The following is a 22,220-nucleotide window of genomic DNA, read 5'->3' as shown; positions in this document are numbered from 1 at the left end:
GGTACCATTACAAAGTACTATTTGCCCCACAAAAACTGAGACCTCATAAAGTTCTATAGATGGAAAATAAAAAAAGTTACGGCTTTTGAAAGGCAATAAAAATGAAAATCAAAAGATGGCGGTGGCAGGAAAGACTAGAAATGGAGGTGGGGAATAACAGATGTAGAGGGCAAGATAGTGTGGACGGGGTACTAGGGCTTAATACTATAACTGGGGGTGGAGCGGGGGTTGGGTTGAGGACAGTCAGCATGGAGAGAAGGATTAGGGATAAGAACATATAAAATACATGGATACTAATGCCAGAAGTCTCACTAACAAGATGGCGGAAATCACTGAATTCAGCACAGTCGGCTTTCTAGCGGTATATAAAACCTCATATTCATTAGGACATGAAAAATCTTCTTTAAATAGTATTTCCAAAATCTGACCAAGAGCTCCTGTGCCTCATGACTTTTTATGGACCCCTTCACGCCTACCTACTTTCTATAACCTCCCACCTTTGAGAGGACTGTTATAATTTTTTGATCAGCATGCTTTCAGATTATCCAGAGTTGCACTGTCTGCAAAACGTATTTGTTACCTAGAATGACCACAATTGAGGTAAGACCTGTGACTTTATCCTTCCCGTGTTACCTGGGCTTCAGATGGCTCGTTATTATTACTTTACATGGGAAATATACTAGTTTAGCACATACCTACTGAAGTGAAAATTCCACTACAACAATACACACAAAAATTAAAACATAACTAGACACACACAGTACAGACCAAAAGTTTGGACACACCTTCTCATTCAAAGAGTTTTCTGTATTTTCATGACTATATAATTGTAGATTCACACTGAAGGAATCAAAACTATGAAGTATCACATGTGGAATTATATACTTAACAAAAGAGTGTGGCACAACTGAAAATCTGTTTTATATTCTTGGTTCGTCAAAGTAGCCACCTTTTGCTTTGATTCCTGCTTTGCACACTCTTGGCATTCATGAGGTAGTCACCTGAAATGGTGTTCCAACAGTCTTGAAGGAGTTCCCAGAGATGCTTAGCACTTGTTGGCCCTTTTGCCTTCACTCTGCGGTCCAGCTCACTCCAAACCATCTGGATTGGGTTCAGGTCTGGTGACTGTGGAGGCCAGGTCATCTGGTGTAGCCCCCCATCACTCTCCTTTTTGGCCAAATAGCCCTTACACAGCCTGGAGGTGTTTGTGGTCATTGTCCTGTTGAAAAATAAATGATGGTCCAACTAAACGCAAACCGGATGGAATAGCATGCCGCTGCAAGATGCTGTGGTAGCCATGCTGGTTCAGTATGCCTTCAATTTTGAACAAATCCCCAACAGTGTCACCAGCGAAGCCCCTCCCACACCATCACACCTCCTCCTCCATGCTTAGCAGTGGGAACCAGGCATGTAGAGTCCATCTGTTCACCTTTTCTGCATCGCACAAAGACACGTTGGTTGGAACCAAAGATCTCAAATTTGGACTCATTAGACCAAAGCACAGATTTCCACTGGTCTAATGTCCATTCCTTGTGTTCTCTTCTGCTTGTTGCCGGTCCTTAGCAGTGGTTTTCTAGCAGCTATTTTACCATGAAGGCCGGCTGCTGCACAAAGTCTCCTCTTAGCAGTTCTTGTAGAGATGTGTCTGCTGCTAGACCTCTGTGTGGCATTGACCTGCTCTCTAATCTGAGCTGCTGTTATCCTGCGATTTCTGAGGCTGGTGACTCGGATGAACTTATCCTCCGCAGCAGAGGTGACTCTTGGTCTTCCTTTCCTGGAGCGGTCCTCATGTCAGCCAGTTTTTTTGTAGCACAACTGCACTTGGGGACACTTTCAAAGTTTTCCCAAGTTTTCTGACTGACTGACCTTCATTTCTTAAAGTAATGGTGGCCACTCGTTTTTCTTTACTTAGCTGCTTTTTTCTTGCCATAATACAAATTCTAACAGTCTATTCAGTAGGACTATCGGCTGTGTATCCACCTGACTTCTGCACAACACAACTGATGGTCCCAACCCCATTTATAAGTTAAGAAATCCCACTTATTAAACCTGACAGGGCACAGCTGTGAAGTGAAAAACATTTCCGGTGACTACTAGAGATGAGCGAACACTAAAATGTTCGAGGTTCGAAATTCGAATCGAACAGCCGCTCACTGTTCTTGTGTTCGAACGGGTTTCGAACCCCATTATAGTCTATGGGGAACATATACTCGTTAAGGGGGAAACCCAAATCCGTGTCTGGAGGGTCACCAAGTCCACTATGACAACCCAGGAAATGATGCCAACACCTCTGGAATGACACTGGGACAGCAGGGGAAGCATGTCTGGGGGCATCTAACACACCAAAGACCCTCTATTACTCCAACATCACAGCCTAACAACTACACACTTTACACACTCAATACCACCTCTCTGACAGTAGGAAAACACCTTGAAACATGTGTATTTGGCACTTGCAGTGAGGAGAGCTTGTCATCAGCAGTGAATTTGGCCCTTGTAGTAAGTTGAGGTTGGCACCAACATTTGTTTTGAAAATCAGGGTGGATTGAGCCTCTAACCAGCAGAGTTTGGGCAAATTCATGGTGGAGGGAGCCTCTAAAAACCCCAGTTTAGACCAATTCATGGTGGAAGGAGCCTCTAAAAACCCCAGTTTGGACCAATTCATGGTGGAGGGAGCCTCTAAAAAACCCAGTTTGGACCAATTCATGGTGGAGGGAGCCTCTAAAAAACCCAGTTTGGACCAATTCATGGTGGAGGGAGCCTCTAAAAAACCCAGTTTGGACCAATTCATGGTGGAGGGAGCCTCTAAACAGCCCAGTTTGGACCAATTCATGGTGGAGGGAGCCTCTAACCAGCCCAGTTTGGGCAAATTCATGGTGGAGGGAGCCTCTAAAAACCCCCGTTTGGACCAATTCATGGTGGAGGGAGCCTCTAAACAGCCCAGTTTGGGCAAATTCATGGTGGAGGGAGCCTCTAACCAGCCCAGTTTGGACCAATTCATGGTGGAGGGAGCCTCTAAAAACCCCAGTTTGGACCAATTCATGGTGGAGGGAGCCTCTAACCAGCAGAGTTTGGGCAAATTCATGGTGGAGGGAGCCTCTAAAAACCCCAGTTTAGACCAATTCATGGTGGAAGGAGCCTCTAAAAACCCCAGTTTGGACCAATTCATGGTGGAGGGAGCCTCTAAAAAACCCAGTTTGGACCAATTCATGGTGGAGGGAGCCTCTAAAAAACCCAGTTTGGACCAATTCATGGTGGAGGGAGCCTCTAAAAAACCCAGTTTGGACCAATTCATGGTGGAGGGAGCCTCTAAACAGCCCAGTTTGGACCAATTCATGGTGGAGGGAGCCTCTAACCAGCCCAGTTTGGGCAAATTCATGGTGGAGGGAGCCTCTAAAAACCCCCGTTTGGACCAATTCATGGTGGAGGGAGCCTCTAAACAGCCCAGTTTGGGCAAATTCATGGTGGAGGGAGCCTCTAACCAGCCCAGTTTGGACCAATTCATGGTGGAGGGAGCCTCTAAAAACCCCAGTTTGGACCAATTCATGGTGGAGGGAGCCTCTAAAAACCCCAGTTTGGACCAATTCATGGTGGAGGGAGCCTCTAAAAACCCCAGTTTGGACCAATTCATGCTGGAGGGAGCCTCTAAACAGCCCAGTTTGGGCAAATTCATGGTGGAGGGAGCCTCTAAAAACCCCAGTTTGGACCAATTCATGGTGGAGGGAGCCTCTAAAAACCCCAATTTGGACCAATTCATGGTGGAGGGAGCCTCTAAACAGCCCAGTTTGGGCAAATTCATGGTGGAGGGAGCCTCTAAAAACCCCAGTTTGGACCAATTCATGGTGGAGGGAGCCTCTAAAAACCCCAGTTTGGACCAATTCATGGTGGAGGGAGCCTCTAAAAAACCCAGTTTGGACCAATTCATGGTGGAGGGAGCCTCTAAACAGCCCAGTTTGGGCAAATTCATGGTGGAGGGAGCCTCTAAAAACCCCAGTTTGGACCAATTCATGGTGGAGGGAGCCTCTAAAAACCCCAGTTTGGACCAATTCATGGTGGAGGGAGCCTCTAAAAACCCCAGTTTGGACCAATTCATGGTGGAGGGAGCCTCTAAAAAACCCAGTTTGGACCAATTCATGGTGGAGGGAGCCTCTAACCAGCCCAGTTTGGACCAATTCATGGTGGAGGGAGCCTCTAAAAACCCCAGTTTGGACCAATTCATGGTGGAGGGAGCCTCTAAAAACCCCAGTTTGGACCAATTCATGGTGGAGGGAGCCTCTAAAAACCCCAGTTTGGACCAATTCATGCTGGAGGGAGCCTCTAAACAGCCCAGTTTGGGCAAATTCATGGTGGAGGGAGCCTCTAAAAACCCCAGTTTGGACCAATTCATGGTGGAGGGAGCCTCTAAAAACCCCAATTTGGACCAATTCATGGTGGAGGGAGCCTCTAAACAGCCCAGTTTGGGCAAATTCATGGTGGAGGGAGCCTCTAAAAACCCCAGTTTGGACCAATTCATGGTGGAGGGAGCCTCTAAAAACCCCAGTTTGGACCAATTCATGGTGGAGGGAGCCTCTAAAAAACCCAGTTTGGACCAATTCATGGTGGAGGGAGCCTCTAAACAGCCCAGTTTGGGCAAATTCATGGTGGAGGGAGCCTCTAAAAACCCCAGTTTGGACCAATTCATGGTGGAGGGAGCCTCTAAAAACCCCAGTTTGGACCAATTCATGGTGGAGGGAGCCTCTAAAAAACCCAGTTTGGACCAATTCATGGTGGAGGGAGCCTCTAACCAGCCCAGTTTGGACCAATTCATGGTGGAGGGAGCCTCTAAAAACCCCAGTTTGGACCAATTCATGGTGGAGGGAGCCTCTAAACAGCCCAGTTTGGACCAATTCATGGTGGAGGGAGCCTCTAAAAACCCCAATTTGGACCAATTCATGGTGGAGGGAGCCTCTAAAAACCCCAATTTGGACCAATTCATGGTGGAGGGAGCCTCTAACCAGCCCAGTTTGGGCAAATTCATGGTGGAGGGAGCCTCTAAAAACCCCAATTTGGACCAATTCATGGTGGAGGGAGCCTCTAAACAGCCCAGTTTTGGCAAATTCATGGTGGAGGGAGCCTCTAAAAACCCCAGTTTGGACCAATTCATGGTGGAGGGAGCCTCTAACCAGCCCAGTTTGGGCAAATTCATGGTGGAGGGAGCCTCTAACCAGCAGAGTTGTGGGAAAGCAGGGTGGAGGGAGCCTCTAACCAGCAGAGTTGGTGGAAATCAGGGTGGAGGGAGCCTCTAACCAGCAGAGTTGGGGGAAATCATGTTGGAGGGAGCCTAGTATTAGCAGAATTGTGCAACGCTTATGGTGGATGAGTATGAGGATGCGGAGGAATTGGAGAGGTTGAGTACAGACATGGAGTTTCATGTTGGGGTGCTTTACACAGGTGGGCACAAAAATGAAGGCTCTATCCAGTGGTGGTTCATTTTTATCAAAGTGAGCCGGTCGGCACTCTCAGCTGACAGACGGGTGCGCTTGTCAGTGATGATGCCACCGGCTGCACTGAACACCCTCTCAGATAGGACGCTGGCGGCAGGACAGGACAGCACCTCCAAGGCATATAGGGCAAGTTCAAGCCACAGGTCCAACTTCGACACCCAATACGTGTAGGGCGCAGAGGGGTCGGAGAGGACAGGGCTGTGGTCGGAAAGGTATTCCCGCAACATGCGCCTATACTTCTCACGCCTGGTGACACTAGGACCCTCTGTGGCGGCACTTTGGCGAGGGGGTGCCATCAAGGTGTCCCAGACCTTAGACAGTGTGCCCCTCGTTTGTGTGGACCGGTGAGAACTTGGTCGCCTACTGGAGGAACTGTCCTCCCTGCCGCCAACGTCACATGCTGGAAACATCTCCATCATATTCTGCACCAATTGCCTGTGGCAAGCATTGATGCGATTGGCCCTCCCCTCTACCGGAATAAAAGACGAGATGTTGTTTTTATACCGGGGGTCAAGGATAGCAAAGATCCAGTACTGGTTGTCCTCCATGATTTTGACAATACGCTTGTCGGTTGTAAAGCACCCCAACATGAACTCAGCCATGTCTGCCACAGTGTTAGTTGGCATGACTCCTCTGGCCCCACCGGAAAGTTCAATCTCCATTTCCTCCTCATCCTCCATGTCTACCCATCCGCGCTGCAACAATGGGACGATTCGAAGTTGCCCGGAAGCCTCCTGTATCACCATCACATCATCGGACAATTCTTCTTCCTCCTCCTCCTCCTCCTCCTCCTCCTCCTCCTCCATTAAACGCGATGAAGCGGACAGATGTGTGGACCTACTCTCCAGCTGTGACGGATCGGATGCTATCCCTGACTCCTCTGTGTGATCTGAGTTATCCCTGATGTCAATCAGGGATTCTCTCAGAACACACAAGAGCGGGATTGTAAGGCTCACCATCGCATCCTCAGAGCTCACCCTCCTTGTGGACTCCTCAAACACCCGTAGGATGTCACAAAGGTCTCTCATCCATGGCCACTCATGGATGAGAAACTGAGGCAGCTGACTTTGTGGCACCCTAGGGTTTTGTAGCTGGTATTCCATCAAAGGTCTCTGCTGCTCAACCACTCTATTCAACATCTGAAACGTTGAGTTCCAGCGTGTGGGGACGTCGCACAAAAGCCGGTGTTGTGGCACATGCAGGCGTTGCTGGAGAGATTTTAAGCTAGCAGCGGCTACTGTCGACTTGCGAAAGTGGGCGCACATGCGCCGCACTTTCACCAGTAGCTCTGGAACATTGGGGTAGCTCTTTAGGAAACGTTGCACCACTAGGTTGAAGACGTGGGCCAGGCATGGAACATGTTGGAGTCCGGCAAGCTCCAGAGCTGCTACCAGGTTCCGGCCGTTATCACAAACGACCATGCCTGGGCCCAGGTGCAGCGGCTCAAACCATATTGCCGTCTCATCGAGGAGGGCATCCCTCACTTCGGAGGCAGTGTGCTGTCTGTCCCCCAAGCTGATCAGCTTCAGCACAGCCTGCTGATGTCTACCAACGCCAGTGCTGCAACGTTTCCAACTCGTAGCTGGGGTCAATCTAACAGCGGAGGAGGAGGCGGTGGCGGAGGAGGAGGCGGTGGCGGAGGAGGAGGCGGTAGAGGAGGAGGAGGAGGGGGGTGTTCTTCTCGTGTCCCTGCCAGGAATGTTAGGCGGGGAGACGAGGTACACCGGGCCAGTTTGGGAAGCAGTCCCAGCCTCAACTACATTCACCCAGTGTGCCGTCAGTGAAATGTAGCGTCCCTGTCCGCATGCACTTGTCCACGCGTCGGTGGTCAAGTGGACCTTTGTGCAAAGCGCGGAACTAAGGGCCCGCCTGATGTTGAGTGACACGTGCTGGTGCAAGGCGGGGACGGCACACCGGGAGAAGTAGTGACGGCTAGGGACGGCATAGCGAGGTGCCGCAGTTGCCATCAGGTCCAGGAAGGCGGGAGTTTCAACAAGCCGGAACGCCAACATCTCCTGGGCCAGCAGTTTAGCGATGTTGGCGTTCAAGGCTTGCGCGTGTGGGTGGTTAGCAGTGTATTTCTGCCGCCGCTCCAATGTCTGAGAGATGGTGGGTTGTTGTAAAGAAGCGCCTGATGGTGCCTTTGATGGTGCAGGAGAAGGAGATAAGACAGGAACAGGGGAGGATGAGGGAGAAGTCAACAAAGTGGCGGAGGCAGATGAAGTGGTGTCCTGGCTCGTCCTCTGGAGTGCATCGCCAGCACAGTCAGCAGTGGCAGTGGCAGAGGCAGAGGCAGTGGCAGAGGCAGTGGCAGTGGCGTGAACGGCAGGCGGCCTTTGTCCTGCCGTTGCTGCCTGCCACTGATTCCAGTGCTTGGATTCCAAATGACGGCGCATTGAAGTGGTGGACAGGTTGCTCTTCTCAGAGCCCCTAATCAATTTCGAGAGGCAAATTGTGCAGACAACACTATATCTGTCCTCGGCGCATTCCTTGAAAAAACTCCACACCTTCGAGAAACGTGCCCTCGAGGTGGGAGTTTTTCGGGGCTGGGTACGAACTGGAACATCTTGGGAGATTCCGGGTGTGGCCTGGCTTCGCCTAAGCTGCTGACCTCTGCCTCTGCCTCTAGCTACCCTTTTTGGTGCTGCACTTGCCTCAACATCCACACTACTTTCCCCGCTTGACATCCCCCCTGTCCAGGTCGGGTCAGTGTCCTCATCATCCACCACTTCCTCTTCCAACTCCTGTCTCATCTCCTCCTCCCGCACAATGCGCCGGTCAACTGGATGCCCTGACGGCAACTGCGTCACATCATCGTCGATGAGGGTGGGTTGCTGGTCATCCACCACCAAATCGAACGGAGATGGAGGAGACTCTAGTGTTTGAGCATCTGGACACAGATGCTCCTCTGTTAGGTTCGTGGAATCGTGACGTGGAGAGGCAGGTTGAGGGACAATGAAAGGAGCGGAGAACAGCTCTGGGGAGCAGGGACAGTTGGGGTTATTGTTCTGTGAAGCTTGGGAATTTTGGGAGGAAGGAGGACAAGACTGTTGGGTAATAGGAGGAGAGGAGGCAGAGTCTGACTGGCTGCTGGACAATGTGCTGTAAGCGTTCTCTGACAGCCATTGCAAGACCTGTTCCTGGTTCTCGGGCCTACTAAGGTTTGTACCCTGCAGTTTAGTTAATGTGGCAAGCAACCCTGGCACTGTGGAGTGGCGCAATGCTTGCTGCCCCACAGGAGTAGGCACGGGACGCCCTGTGGCTTCACTGCTACCTTGCTCCCCAGAACCATTCCCCCGACCTCGCCCACGGCCTCGTCCACGTCCCTTTCCGGGAGCCTTGCGCATTTTGAATTCCCAGTTAGAAATTGGCACTATATACCAGTAGCAAAAATTGTGGGTGCACGTAACCCCAATATATTCTTTGAATTCCCAGTCAGACAATGGCACTATATACCAGTAGCAAGAAATGAGGGTATTTATAACCCCAATATATTCTTTGAATTACCAGTCAGAAACTGGCACTATATGGCAGTAGCAAGAAATGAGGGTATTTATAACCCCAATATATTCTTTGAATTCCCAGTCAGACAATGGCACTGTATACCAGTAGTAAAAATTGTGGGTGCACGTAACCCCAATATATTCTTTGAATTACCAGTCAGAAACTGGCACTATATGGCAGTAGCAAGAAATGAGGGTATTTGTAACCCCAATATATTCTTTGAATTCCCAGTCAGAAAGTGGCACTGTATACCAGTAGTAAAAATTGTGGGTGCACGTAACCCCAATATATTCTTTGAATTCCCAGTCAGACAATGGCACTATATACCAGTAGCAAGAAATGAGGGTATTTATAACCCCAATATATTCTTTGAATTCCCAGTCAGAAACTGGCACTATATGGCAGTAGCAAGAAATGAGGGTATTTATAACCCCAATATATTCTTTGAATTCCCAGTCAGAAACTGCCACTGTATACCAGTAGTAAAAATTGTGGGTGCACGTAACCCCAATATATTCTTTGAATTCCCAGTCAGACAATGGCACTATATGGCAGTAGCAAAAATAGTGGGTGTATATAGCCCCAATTCTATTGCTAGGGGACTTGCAGGGTATTTCTGGGGTGAAGGTGGGGGGGCACACCGTTGGAACGGGTATCGGGGGTATATATCGGGTATACGGGAATACACTGACAGTGTATTCCATTCAGGATCCTGGGAAAGCTGGGTTGCGGCGATTGAGCCCGTCAGTGCCACGTTACACTGACAAGCTTCTCCCTGGAATTTAGCTCTTACAAGAGCTGTTGTGGTTGTCTTCTCCTTCCTATCCTAGCCTGTCCCTGCCTACCCAGAATCTAAGCCCTAGCTAGCTGGACGGAAACCTCCGTCCTCGGTGAATTGCAAGCTCAGAATGACGCGAACCTGGGCGGCGCTGTTCTTTTAAATTAGAGGTCACATGTTTTCGGCAGCCAATGGGTTTTGCCTACTTTTCTCAACGTCACCGGTGTCGTAGTTCCTGTCCCACCTACCCTGCGCTGTTATTGGAGCAAAAAAGGCGCCAGGGAAGGTGGGAGGGGAATCGAGTAATGGCGCACTTTACCACGCGGTGTTCGATTCGATTCGAACATGCCGAACAGCCTAATATCCGATCGAACATGTGTTCGATAGAACACTGTTCGCTCATCTCTAGTGACTACCTCATGAAGCTCATCAAGAGAATGCCAAGAGTGTGCAAAGCAGGAATCAAAGCAAAAGGAACCGAGAATATACGACAGATTTTCAGTTGTTTCACACTTTTTTGTATATAATTCCACATGTGTTACTTCATAGTTTTTATGCCTTCAGTGTGAATCTACAATTATATAGTCATGAAAATACAGAAAACTTTTTGAATGAGAAGGTGTGCCCAAACTTTTTAAAGTATAATATATAGATACTTTATTACATTTATAATAAAGTGATGACATTGCCGATGATGCAATCATGCCTACTGAAAAATTTGGTGGCCCCTTCAAAGGGCTTGAGAAGCTAACACACTTTCCTTATGAACCTGCAATGACGCATCTCAAAATAGCACATTGGCCCTGTGGCCAGCTGTATGTAATAATCAAGCACCGCCTACTGTTGCTCACATACATGTTCCAGCATCTTTAAAGCTAAGGCCCAACGTAGCGAGCCGCTGCAACAAAACTAAGCAGTAAGGCAGCAACTGCACTGCCAGCAGGTTGGCCATGTGTGAGTTGAGCTGCACACCTGAGCGCATATTCCCTTATGGATGAGTGCTGTTGGCGTTGAAGAAGAGGGGTAGGAGAAACAGTTGGTGATGATGATGATAATAACAATCATGTGCAAGGTGTAGATGTGGCCTGCCTACAAGATAGATCATAGGGAGAAGTAGAACAGTCTTGATCACTTCCCCTGCCATTGCCTCTGCCAAATCTTTTTTATTATGGTGATGCCTTCTCATGTGAGTACGTAGAGATGTCATTCCTACATTTATTCCTACATGGCCATGGCTAGGTTTCTGCTAGATCTTGCAAACTGCCATGGATCTTTTATTTGACAATGTACAAAAAAAATTCCTGCATGTAACTGCTGCTGCCGATACCAACAGAACTGTCTACAACCTGCGCCCCGCGAACTTCCCCTAGTTCTGCTCCTGGTAGACTTTTGAATGTTGGGACTGCACAATGGCTGCAACTGTTACTAACATCACTGCAAAAAGACTTTTCCTTTGTTGTCACAAGCATGGTCATATCAATATATACGTGCAAGAATAGAATACCAGTTGTACATAAATAATTATATACAGTATATACCAAGGTTATACCGGCTGTACATATAGAATTATATACAGTATATACCCAGGTTATACCGACTGTACATATATAATTATATACAGGAGATACCCAGGTTATACCAACTGTACATATATAATTATATACAGGTGATACCCAGGTTATACCAGCTGTACATATACAATTATATACAGTATATACCCAGGTTATACCAGCTGTACATATACAATTATATACAGTATATACCCAGGTTATACCAGCTGTACATATATAATTATATACAGGTGATACCCAGGTTATACCGGCTGTACATATACAATTATATACAGTATATACCCAGGTTATACCAGCTGTACATATATAATTATATACAGGTGATACCCAGGTTATACCGGCTGTACATATACAATTATATACAGTGTATACCCAGGTTATACCGGCTGTACATATCTATATTATAAAAATGAATTTCTGTCTGTCTGTCTATCTGTCTGTCTGTCTGTCTGTGCTCTAATGCGAACCAAACGGCTGGACCGATCTTCACCAAATTTGGTACAGAGATACTTCAGGTATCCGGGAAGGTTTAAGACGAGACTCCAACTCACTCGGACGTACCGTTGCTGAGATACAGCATTCCAAACACAGTGCCCCCCCCCTTAGCCAATACAAACCTGCAAGTCTTTCACTCATATTCCAACTGCAATACACACGGTCACTCCACATGCACAATACAACACTGATATCCAAACTGAGATACACGCATCAGAGGATTAGATACACAGATCAGCACACAGTGTCACACTCCAGAAGATTAGATACACGCGTCTGCACACAGTCCCACAAACCAGAGGATTACATATGCGCTTCTGCACACAGTTCCACACACTGAAGGATTTGATACACGTGTCTGCACAAAGTACCACACCCCGGGGGATTGGATACATGCGTCTGAACACAGTACCACATGCCAAAGGATTGGATACACGCATCTGCACACAGTTCCACACACCAGAGCATAAGATATGCACGTCTGCACACAGTACCACATGTCGTCGGATTACATACGCGCGTCTGCAGACATTTATACACGCCATAGGATTAGATACACGTGTCTACACACAGTTCCACACACCAGAGCATAAGATATGCACATCTGCACACAGTACCACATGCCGCAGGATTAGATATGTGTGTCTACACACAGTTCCCCACGCCGTAGGATTAGATACGCGCCTCTTCACACAATACCACACAGGGGAGGATTAGATACGTGTGTCTGCACACAGTACCACACTTTGGAGGATTAGATACATGCCTCTGCACACAGTACCACAAGTCAGAGAATTAGATGTGCGTCTCAGCACACAGTACCACACGGGGGAGGATTAGATACGCTCATCTGCACATAGTACCACATGCCAGAGGATTAGATACGCGCATCTGCACACAGTACCACACAGGAGAGGATTAGATACGCACATCTGCACACAGTACCACATGCCAGAGGATTAGATACACACATCTGCACACAGTACCACACGCCAGAGGATTAGATACGCGCGTCTGCACACAGTACCACATGCCGTAGGATTACATACGCGCGTCTACACACAGTTCCACACGCAATAGGATTAGATACACGCCTCTTCACACAATACCACACAGGGGAGGATTAGATACGTGTGCCTGAATACAGTACCACACTTTGGAGGATTAGATACATGCCTCTGCACACAGTACCACAAGCCAGAGAATTAGATACGCGTCTCAGCACACAGTACCACACAGGGAGGATTAGATACGTGCGTCTGCACACAGTACCCCACGCCAGAGGATTAGATATACGTGTCTGCACACAGTAACACATGCCGTAGGATTAGATACGCGCGTCTACACACAGTTCCACACGCCACAGGATTACATACGTGCCTCTTAACACAATACCACACAGGTGAGGATTAGATATGTGTGTCTGCACACAGTACCACAAGCCAGAGAATTAGATACGTGTCTAAGCACACAGTACAACACGGGGAGGATTAGATACGCGCATCTGCACAAAGTACCACATGCCTCAGGATTAGATATGTGCCTCTTCACACAATACCACACAGGGCAGGATTAGATACGTGTGTCTGCACACAGTACCACACTTTGGAGGATTAGATATATGCCTCTGCACACAGTACCACAAGCCAGAGAATTAGATACGCGTCTCAGCACTCAGTACCACACGCCAGAGGATTAGATACGCGCATCTGCACACAGTACCACATGCCGTAGGATTAGATACACGCGTCTACACACAGTTACACACACCGTAGGATTAGATACGCGCCTTTTCACACAATACCACACAAGGGAGGATTAGATACGCACATCTGCACACAGTTCCACACACCAGAGGATTAGATAAGCACGTCTGCACACAGTACCACATGCCGTAGGATTAGATACACACGTCTGCTTACAGTTCCACATGCCAGATGATGAGATACGCACGTCTTCACACAGATGTACACGCTATAGGATTAGATACATGCATCTGCATACAGTACCACATGCTGTAGGATTAGATACGCGTGTCTACACACAGTTCCACACGCCGTAGAATTAGATACGCGCCTCTTCACACAGTACCACACTTTGGAGGATTAGATACATGCCTCTGCACACAGTACCACATGTCAGATAATTAGATACGCGTCTCAGCACACAGTACCACACTGGGGAGGATTAGATACGCGCATCTGCACACAGTACCTCACGCCAGAGGATTAGATACACCTGTCTGCACACGATACCACAACGCCAGAAGATTAGATACGCGCATCTGCACATAGTACCACATGCCGTAAGATTAGATATGCACGTCTGCACACAGTTTCATTTACCGGAGGATTAGATACGTGCCTCTTCACACAATGCCACACAGGGGAGGATTAGATACACACATCTGCACACAGTACCACACGCCGGAGGATTAGATATGTGCATCTGCAAACAGTACCACACCAACAAGGATTAGATACTTGCGTCTAAACACAGTACTACACGGGGAAGGATTAGATGCAGCTTTACTCCAGGTATCCATAACAACTGATCATAGGTTTTTCACTGATATCTAAAATGAGATACACACAATCACATGACGCTTATGGACATACACACAAACAACATACAAAATACACCAGTGCAAAATTGGACATTTCTTATGTTTAAGAAATTTCTTATGTTTATGTCTTTATGTTTCACTACACAAACATAAAATGTAATATACCCGTGCGAAGCCGGGTCCTCCCTCTAGTATATTATATACAGGAGATACCCAGGTTATACCAGCTGTACATATAAAATTATATACAGTATATACCCCGGTTATACCAGCTGTACATATAAAATTATATACAGTATATACCCCGGTTATACCAGCTGTACATATAAAATTATATACAGTATATACCCAGGTTATACCAGCTGTACATATAGAATTATATACAGTATATACCCAGGTTATACCAGCTGTACATATAGAATTATATACAGTATATACCCGGGTTATACCAGCTGTACATATAGAATTATATACAGTATATACCCGAGTTATACCAGCTGTACATATAGAATTATATACAGGAGATACCCAGGTTATACCAGCATGGCCCATATCACTATATACAAGAAGATGCATAGCAAGGAAGTAAATAAAAGCATTAAGAGATACACAGCCTGGTTATCACTACTTATGTAGTTGCAGGCACTTACAAGCAGCTACGGCCCTAACTTCCCCTCTCGCCCTCTTTGTGATAAGCAGTGAGTCATCCCGCACATCCTAATATGTAAGAGGAAGTCTGTTCCGATGTAAGAGCTTCGCTACTGCCGGCCACAGCTGCACATGAGCTTCCTCCATGTCCGCTGCACCCAGCAAGTCAGCCAAATGTGAGTGTATTTTTGGGTATAATATATATATTTAATAAATATATATCTGTTTACAGTGTCTTATATACGGTGTGAATACTGTACACTTGTAGACAGGTGTGTATGTGTGTATATATTGTATATGAATGTATGTGTGTGAATAGTTGGCAGTGGCATGCAAAAGTTTAGACCCCCTGGTCAAAATGACAGAGTTAAGCAAGTTGAAGATTACATTGTAAAGTTAAAGATGAAACTCATCTCTCTGTAATTGTAAGCAATATCAGTGTATTATGCCGAGCTCTCTGAAAATGAACGTGGTGGAGCCCACAAAGCAGAAGAAGGCTTTAAGAAAGTAGCAAAGTGTTCTCAAGTTTCACTTTCCTCAGTTCAAAGTGTAATTAAAAAGTGGCCGCTACAGGAACAGAGGAGGTCAAGGTAAGGTCTGGAAGACCAAGAAAAATGTCAGAGACAGCTGCTCTTAGGATTGCCAGAGTAGCAGATCAGAACCCCCCGCATGACTGCAAAAGACCTTCAGGAAGATTCAGCAGACTCTGGAGTTGTGGGACACTGTTCTACTGTTCAGTGATACCTGCACAAATATGGCCTTCATGGAAGAGTCATCGGAAGAAAACCTCTCCTACCTCCTCATCATAAAATTCAGAGTCAGAAGTTTGCAAAAGAACATCTAAACAATCCTGATGAGGCTCACCAAGGCAACAAGTATACAGAAAAAGTTCTGAATAACTTCATCTATTAAGACAGACAAAAGGAGTTTTAGAAGTTTTTTCTGTATGCCTGTTGCCTTGGCATCTTGAGCTAGTTGTATTTTGGCTCTTGTTTACACGCTTGCAACATTTGTGGGCCTGTTATTAGACACTAAGTTAAAAAAATACCTTTTTTTTTTTTTTTTTTCTTATGTAGATTGTGAGCCCCATATATAAAATTTTCCCCTATCAGTATGTCTTTGTAGAATGGGAGGAAATCAACGCAAACATCGGGAGAACATACAAATTTCTTGCAGATGTTGTTCCTGGGGGGGATTCGAACCCAGGACTCTAGTGCTGCAAAGCTTCCGTGCTAACTACTGAGCCACCGTGTTGCACCTCACACTCAATTAAATTTTATGCAATTAACCCCTTCCCGCCGATGGCATTTTTTGATTTTCGTTTTTCATTTTTGACTCCCCTCCTTCTAAACCCCATAACTTTTTTATTTCTCCGCTCCCAAAGCCATATGAGGTCTTAATTTTTCCTGGGACAAATTTTTCTTCATGATGCCGCCATTATTTATTCTATATAATGTACTGGGAAGCAGGAAAAAAGTTCAGAATGGGGTGGATTTGAAGAGAAAATGCATTTCTGCGACTTTCTTACGGGCTTTGGTTTTACAGCGTTCACTGTGCAGCCAAAATGACATGTCCCCTGTATTCTGTGTTTCGGTACGGTTTCAGAGATACCAAATTTATATGGTTTTATTTACATTTTGACCCCTTAAAAAATTTCCAAAACTGTGTTAAAAAAATTTTTTTCTAAAAGTCGCCATATTCCGATGGCCGTAACTTTTTTATACGTAAGTGTACGGGGATGCATAGGGCGTCTTTTTTTGCGGGGCCGGGTGTACTTTTTAGTTCTACCATTTTCGGGAAATGTTATTGCTTTGATCACTTTTTATTCAAATTTTTATCAGAATCAAAACAGTGAAAAAACGGCGGTTTGGCAATTTTGACTATTTTTCCCGCTACGGCGTTTACCGAACAGGAAAAGTATTTTTATAGATTTGTAGAGTGGGCAATTTCAGACGCGGGGATACCTAACATGTATGTGTTTCACAGTTTTTAACTACTTTTATATGTGTTCTAGGGAAAGGGGGTGATTTGAACTTTTAATACTTTTTATATTTTTTTATATTTTTTTTTACTTTTTTTTTTATTTTATTTTTTTGCATTTATTAGACCCCCTAGGGGTGTTGAACCCAAGGGGGTCTGATCACTAATGCAATGCATTACAATGCTAATGCATTGCAATGCATTGCAAAAAATCATCCTCTCTTTTGCAGGCTGCATAGACCAGCCTGCAAAAGAGAGGATTTGCAGACAAGCCTGGGAGCCTTGTACAGGCTCCCGGCTGTCATGGCAACATGACATCGGCCCTGGAGCATGCTCCAGGAGCCGGCGATCCCGGACAAAATGCAATGGCGCCTCCGGCGCCTTTGATCGCGGTGCCAGAGGGGTTAATGCCTCCGATCGGTCCGGGGACCGATCGGAGGCATTAGAGCCGGTTGTCTACTGCTTAAAGCAGTAGACACCTGGCGGCTATGGCGGCCGCCCGGCTCCCGGGTGGTCGCCATAGTTACAGACCCGACATGCGCTGTACTATTACAGGAGACAGCGGCGCTCTGTGGCCACCCAGGGATCCCCGGTGTCTGCTTGTTCACAGCGCAGGCTGAGAGTTATCTCTGAACACTGTCAGGCTGGGGCTGTGGCCTCATCCCCCGGAGCTGCTGCTGCCCGGCCTGCAAGTGTCCGGAGTGCTTGTTCACAGCGCAGGCTGATAGTCGACTCTCATCCTGCACTGTGAACAAGCAGATACCAGGGATCCCAGGCTGCATCCTGCGATCGACCCATACGTCCTCCGCAATCGACCGGTAGATCGCGATCGACTTATCGGGCACCCCTGCTCTAGCTGAATAAATCAAGTAGAGGAAAAAACTTCTACTGACTTCCATTGAAATGAATAGGAGGCATTTTTGAGGCGGATTCCGCCGCAAAATCAGCCTGCAAAAAAACTCTGTGTGGATATACCCTATAAGACCTGATTGTGACCATTTTTGCAAAATGCATTTAAAATCTTTTGCCTCATGCCCGGTTCACAGTAGCTTATGTGTTCCGTCCAGAAGGAGTCCGCATGAAGACCCCCCCCCCCTCCCCCCCCGGACAGAATACAAGTGCAACTACAAGCGCTGTGCAGTTAAAGCGCATGGACCCCATAGACTATAACGGGGTCCGTGTCCTTGCAGCACACTGCCCGCATGAATGATTCAAATGTGTATACAAATGTAACAAGAAAAAAATACAGCTTAGAGAAATGGAATAAACATTGAAATTGAAACAAACATAAAAGTGAAAGTGAATGAGGTCAATGATGACGTCTATTTGTCTGCAGAAGTCAATGGAGGACAGAGGTTAAAGTACGCATGAAGTTTTTTGTTTATTACATGTCATGTATCTATTCTCTTCTACCTTTATATCCTTATCACAGTTTTTATGGATTTATTGATTGCTTTTCACCAGTGTGCATTGTGTTTTTTTATGATGTTTTCCGCTCCCTCGCCCATTACTATATACACATATACAGTATATACAGAACCCTTCACTTCACTCACTCCCTGACAAGTTTCTTCTGTATCTGGTATCTCTGAGCGGCGCTGGCACAAGTTGTCACTTTCTTTTCAGAATTTATTCTCACAAAGCCCCATGGGAACCACCTGGATGGAGATTTGATGCTGTCGATGTGGCCTGAAGCTCAACAATCCCTTTAACTTGTCTTCCAACTGAGAGACGCAACATTGAGCTCTTCAAGGTGAGAGGACACCAAGTTGTTGACTATTTTTTTGACACCTGTTTGGGTCCATGTTCTTGAAGGCTGCATCTGTACAAGTACTGTATGTTAGAAACAAAAAGAAGTGCTACGTTTCTGTGTTTAGTCTTACCTATGATAGTAAATCTGGGCCAGTGTGTAACAGGACGTTGTGTGATCTTATCCAGATGTCCTGTCGGGAGAACCAAGTGCAGGTGATAAAAAATACCTCTGGTTCGGAGAATAAGTGCCCCGACCTAACCCTGAACCACAGGTAGAGCAGGAAGTCGTAGGATACCTTAGGGCAGTGGTCCCCAACCTTTTTTCCACCAGGGACCAGTTTCAGCAAGACAATTTTTTTATTGCCCAGTGGGGGCGGGGAAGGGGTGTGGTTGGGGGGACGGGGTTAAGCATGGGGGTGATCGCTGCGCAGACCAAAAGACGCTCCCCAGTGCACACTGTGCAAACTCATTCAAATGAATGGGTTTAAAAAGTGACTGCCAGCTTCCATCTCCTGTCCAGTTTCTTGGGCAGAAGACGGAAACCTGAAAGCAGAGACCGGGCGCAGGTGTGAAGCCGCCGCCCTCATGCCACTGGGTCCGTACTTTTATCCTTAGTTGTGAATAAAAAGTATGGTTATGTAACCCCTGTGTGCAGTTCAAGGCAACGAGGGGTTAACAGTTTGCAAACATTGTGCATGCAGCATGAAAGCAATTGTGATTGTTTATCAAATCCTTGGAGGATGGGAGGGGCTGCTTGGCAGGAGAGACCATGTGCTCAGGCAGTCTGCAGGAGAGAGGGATCACAGGTGGATGCAGGAATAAGATCTCCTGAGCTCCCAGAGGCTGAAAGCAACAAGAAAGAGGATTTAATTCCTTCAGAGAAAAGGTTACCAACTCCACAGGACGATTTGCCGAAAATACAGGGTATTCATACTCTCCACAACCGACGGAGGCGCCTCCCTGCTACACCGGAACTTTCTTCCAGACTTAACCCTTTGGCAGCCTGTTGGACAGGACAGCATTAATTCCTCTGGAACTGTAAGTGTACCTACCACCAGCATTCTTATTTAGACTGCATCCTATGATCCAGGAGTGAGTTGTTCTTGTCTAGTATAACTTTTTAAGCTGAGCACTGCAGAAGGAGTAAAAGAGACTTGATGCATCCAGGCACCTGCTGTGCTGCCATGTCCTATTGTAAGGGATAGAGCCTGCTGATAGATGATTGTAGCCAGTACTGGATTTTCTGCAGTGTACCAAATCTTCTGGACTAAGGAATATTACCCTGCTAGGAATTAAAGGAGCATTGTTCATTTCTGACATATTTCATGTGCACCAACGAAAGAAGATTCTTTCCAGAACCGCGGCAACAGGCCTTGTATTAAGACTGAGCTTTGTGATTGTTATACATTGTCCTTGGGCTTTGCCATATAGACCTGCCATTTTCTAGATAGGTTTATCGTTTAAAGTATTATACCTTACTGATGCTGTGAATGTTATTGCATATTGTACTTCATCATTACTTTATTAAGTTCCATATAAAGGTTTCTTTGTTTATACCACAATCCTCTCTGGCGTGTTGGTGTGGGCGGGGCTTTCCCTTGTCAAGCCCCGGACAGAGATCTGAAGAAAGGTACTGTCAACCCGGAAGCACCAGAATATCACCGACAAGGGTGGAGGCACTGCGCTAAGCAAGGTAGAACGGCAACTAATACTTATCCGAACGCCCCGCTACCAGGGGGTGTGGCCAAAGGGGGTGTTACAGTTATGTACATTACAGCTTAGTAACTCCATGTGCTTCGCATTAATAGCAGTTAACCCCATCATGTCCCTCACATTAACCCCTGTGTGCTTTACATAAGGGTTACTGATATGTGGGACATATGGAGGTAATAATTATCTTCATCATTGAGGTCCTTTATTAGTTCCTGCATATGTCTCACATAGCAGTAACCATTATGTGAAGCACATAGGGGTTAATGTGAGGGACATGATGGGGTTAATTGCTATGAATGTGAAGCACACGGAGTTACTAAAACTAGTTTAATAACCCCAAATTCCTGACATTAATAGAAGTAGCCCCATGTGCTAATGCCTGCGGTCAGTGCCCACAATGTTGGCAGGCATTAGCCCCTCTGGCGCCTCAGTCAAAGCTGACTGAGGCACCATTATACCAACAGCCGCCATTTTTCTGGCAATCACAGGCACCTGGAGCAAGCTCCGGGACCTGCATCCCCTTCCTATGACAGCCGGGAGCCTTGTGAAGACTTCCCAGCCTGTCATTCTATGCTTTCTATTGCAGGCTACTCTATGTAACCTGCAATAGAAATGACGTTTTTTTTGCAACGCATTAGCATTGTAATACATTGCACTAGTGATCAGAACCCCTGGGGGTCCTAATAAATACAAAACAAAACAAAAAAAGTAAAAAAAAAAAATAACCATTTAACACCCCCCTTTCCCTAGAACACATATACAAGTACTTAAGTACTATGAAACACCTACACATTAGGTATCCTTGTGTCCGAAAACTCCCGCACTACATATCTCTAAAAATATTTGTCCCATACAATAAATAACGTAGCGGGAAAAAAGTTCAAAAGTGCCAACCCACCGTTTTTTCAATGCTTTGCCTCTGATAAAAATTTAAATAAAAAGTGATCAAAGTAATAGACACTCCCCAAAATGGTAGAACACCATTTCCTAGACATCCCCGTACACGAAAGTATAGAAAAGTTCCGGGTGTCAGAATATGGCGACTTTAAGAAAAAAAACATTATTGCCAAAGTTTTAGATTTTTGTTAAAGGGTTAAAATGTAAATAAAACCATACAAATTTGGTATCCCCACAATCATAACGAAACATAGAATACAGGTGACAGGTCATTTTGGCTGCAGAGTGAATGCCGTAAAAACGAAGTCCGTAGGAAAGTCGCACAAATGCAGTTTTTCTTCAAATCCACCCCATTCCGAATTTTTTTTCCACCTTCCCAGCACATTGTACAGAATAATTAATGGTGGCATCATGAAGAACAATTGGTTCCGCACCCATTAAGACTTCATATGACTCAGAGTGGAGAAATAAAAAAAAGTTATAGGGTTTGGAAGGGGAGGAAGTCAACAACAGATAATGAAAATCGAAAAATGCCCATGGCGGGAAGGGGTTAATATAAGGGGGTGAAGGCAAACGGGTTTTTATAAGCGTTTAATAAATGAAATTAGAGAATACTTGTTTGTGGTTACAAATGATGTAATAGAGGGCAATGGCTCAGCACAGGTCACACACCACAGTGACGTTTCGACTGAAGGCCTCAATGTTTGTGTGGATCCTGCAGATGAAACGTCACACATGAGGTCATGTGGCCTGAAGATAAATCAGCTAAACATGATATATATTAGTGATTTGTTTATATTAAGGAATCCTGCCGCATGACCAATATTTTTTAA

General features: G+C 46.1%; 1 protein-coding gene across 1 annotated transcript in view; it reads left to right on the top strand.

The window, feature by feature from the left end:
* Nucleotides 1–585: 585 nt before the first annotated feature.
* LOC142194011 (uncharacterized) overlaps nt 586–22,220 on the top strand; it is a 33,585-nt gene continuing 11,950 nt past the window's right edge. Inside the window, exon 1 of the mRNA XM_075263039.1 lies at nt 586–600. Coding sequence (XP_075119140.1) covers nt 586–600 — 15 coding nt within the window. The remainder of the gene's footprint in view (nt 601–22,220) is intronic.

The sequence above is a fragment of the Leptodactylus fuscus genome, chromosome 2 (genome assembly GCF_031893055.1).
Source record: "Leptodactylus fuscus isolate aLepFus1 chromosome 2, aLepFus1.hap2, whole genome shotgun sequence".
Lineage (NCBI taxonomy): Eukaryota > Metazoa > Chordata > Amphibia > Anura > Leptodactylidae > Leptodactylus > Leptodactylus fuscus.
The sequence above is the reverse complement of the archived record's forward strand: the minus strand, read 5'-3'. Positions and strand labels throughout refer to the sequence as shown.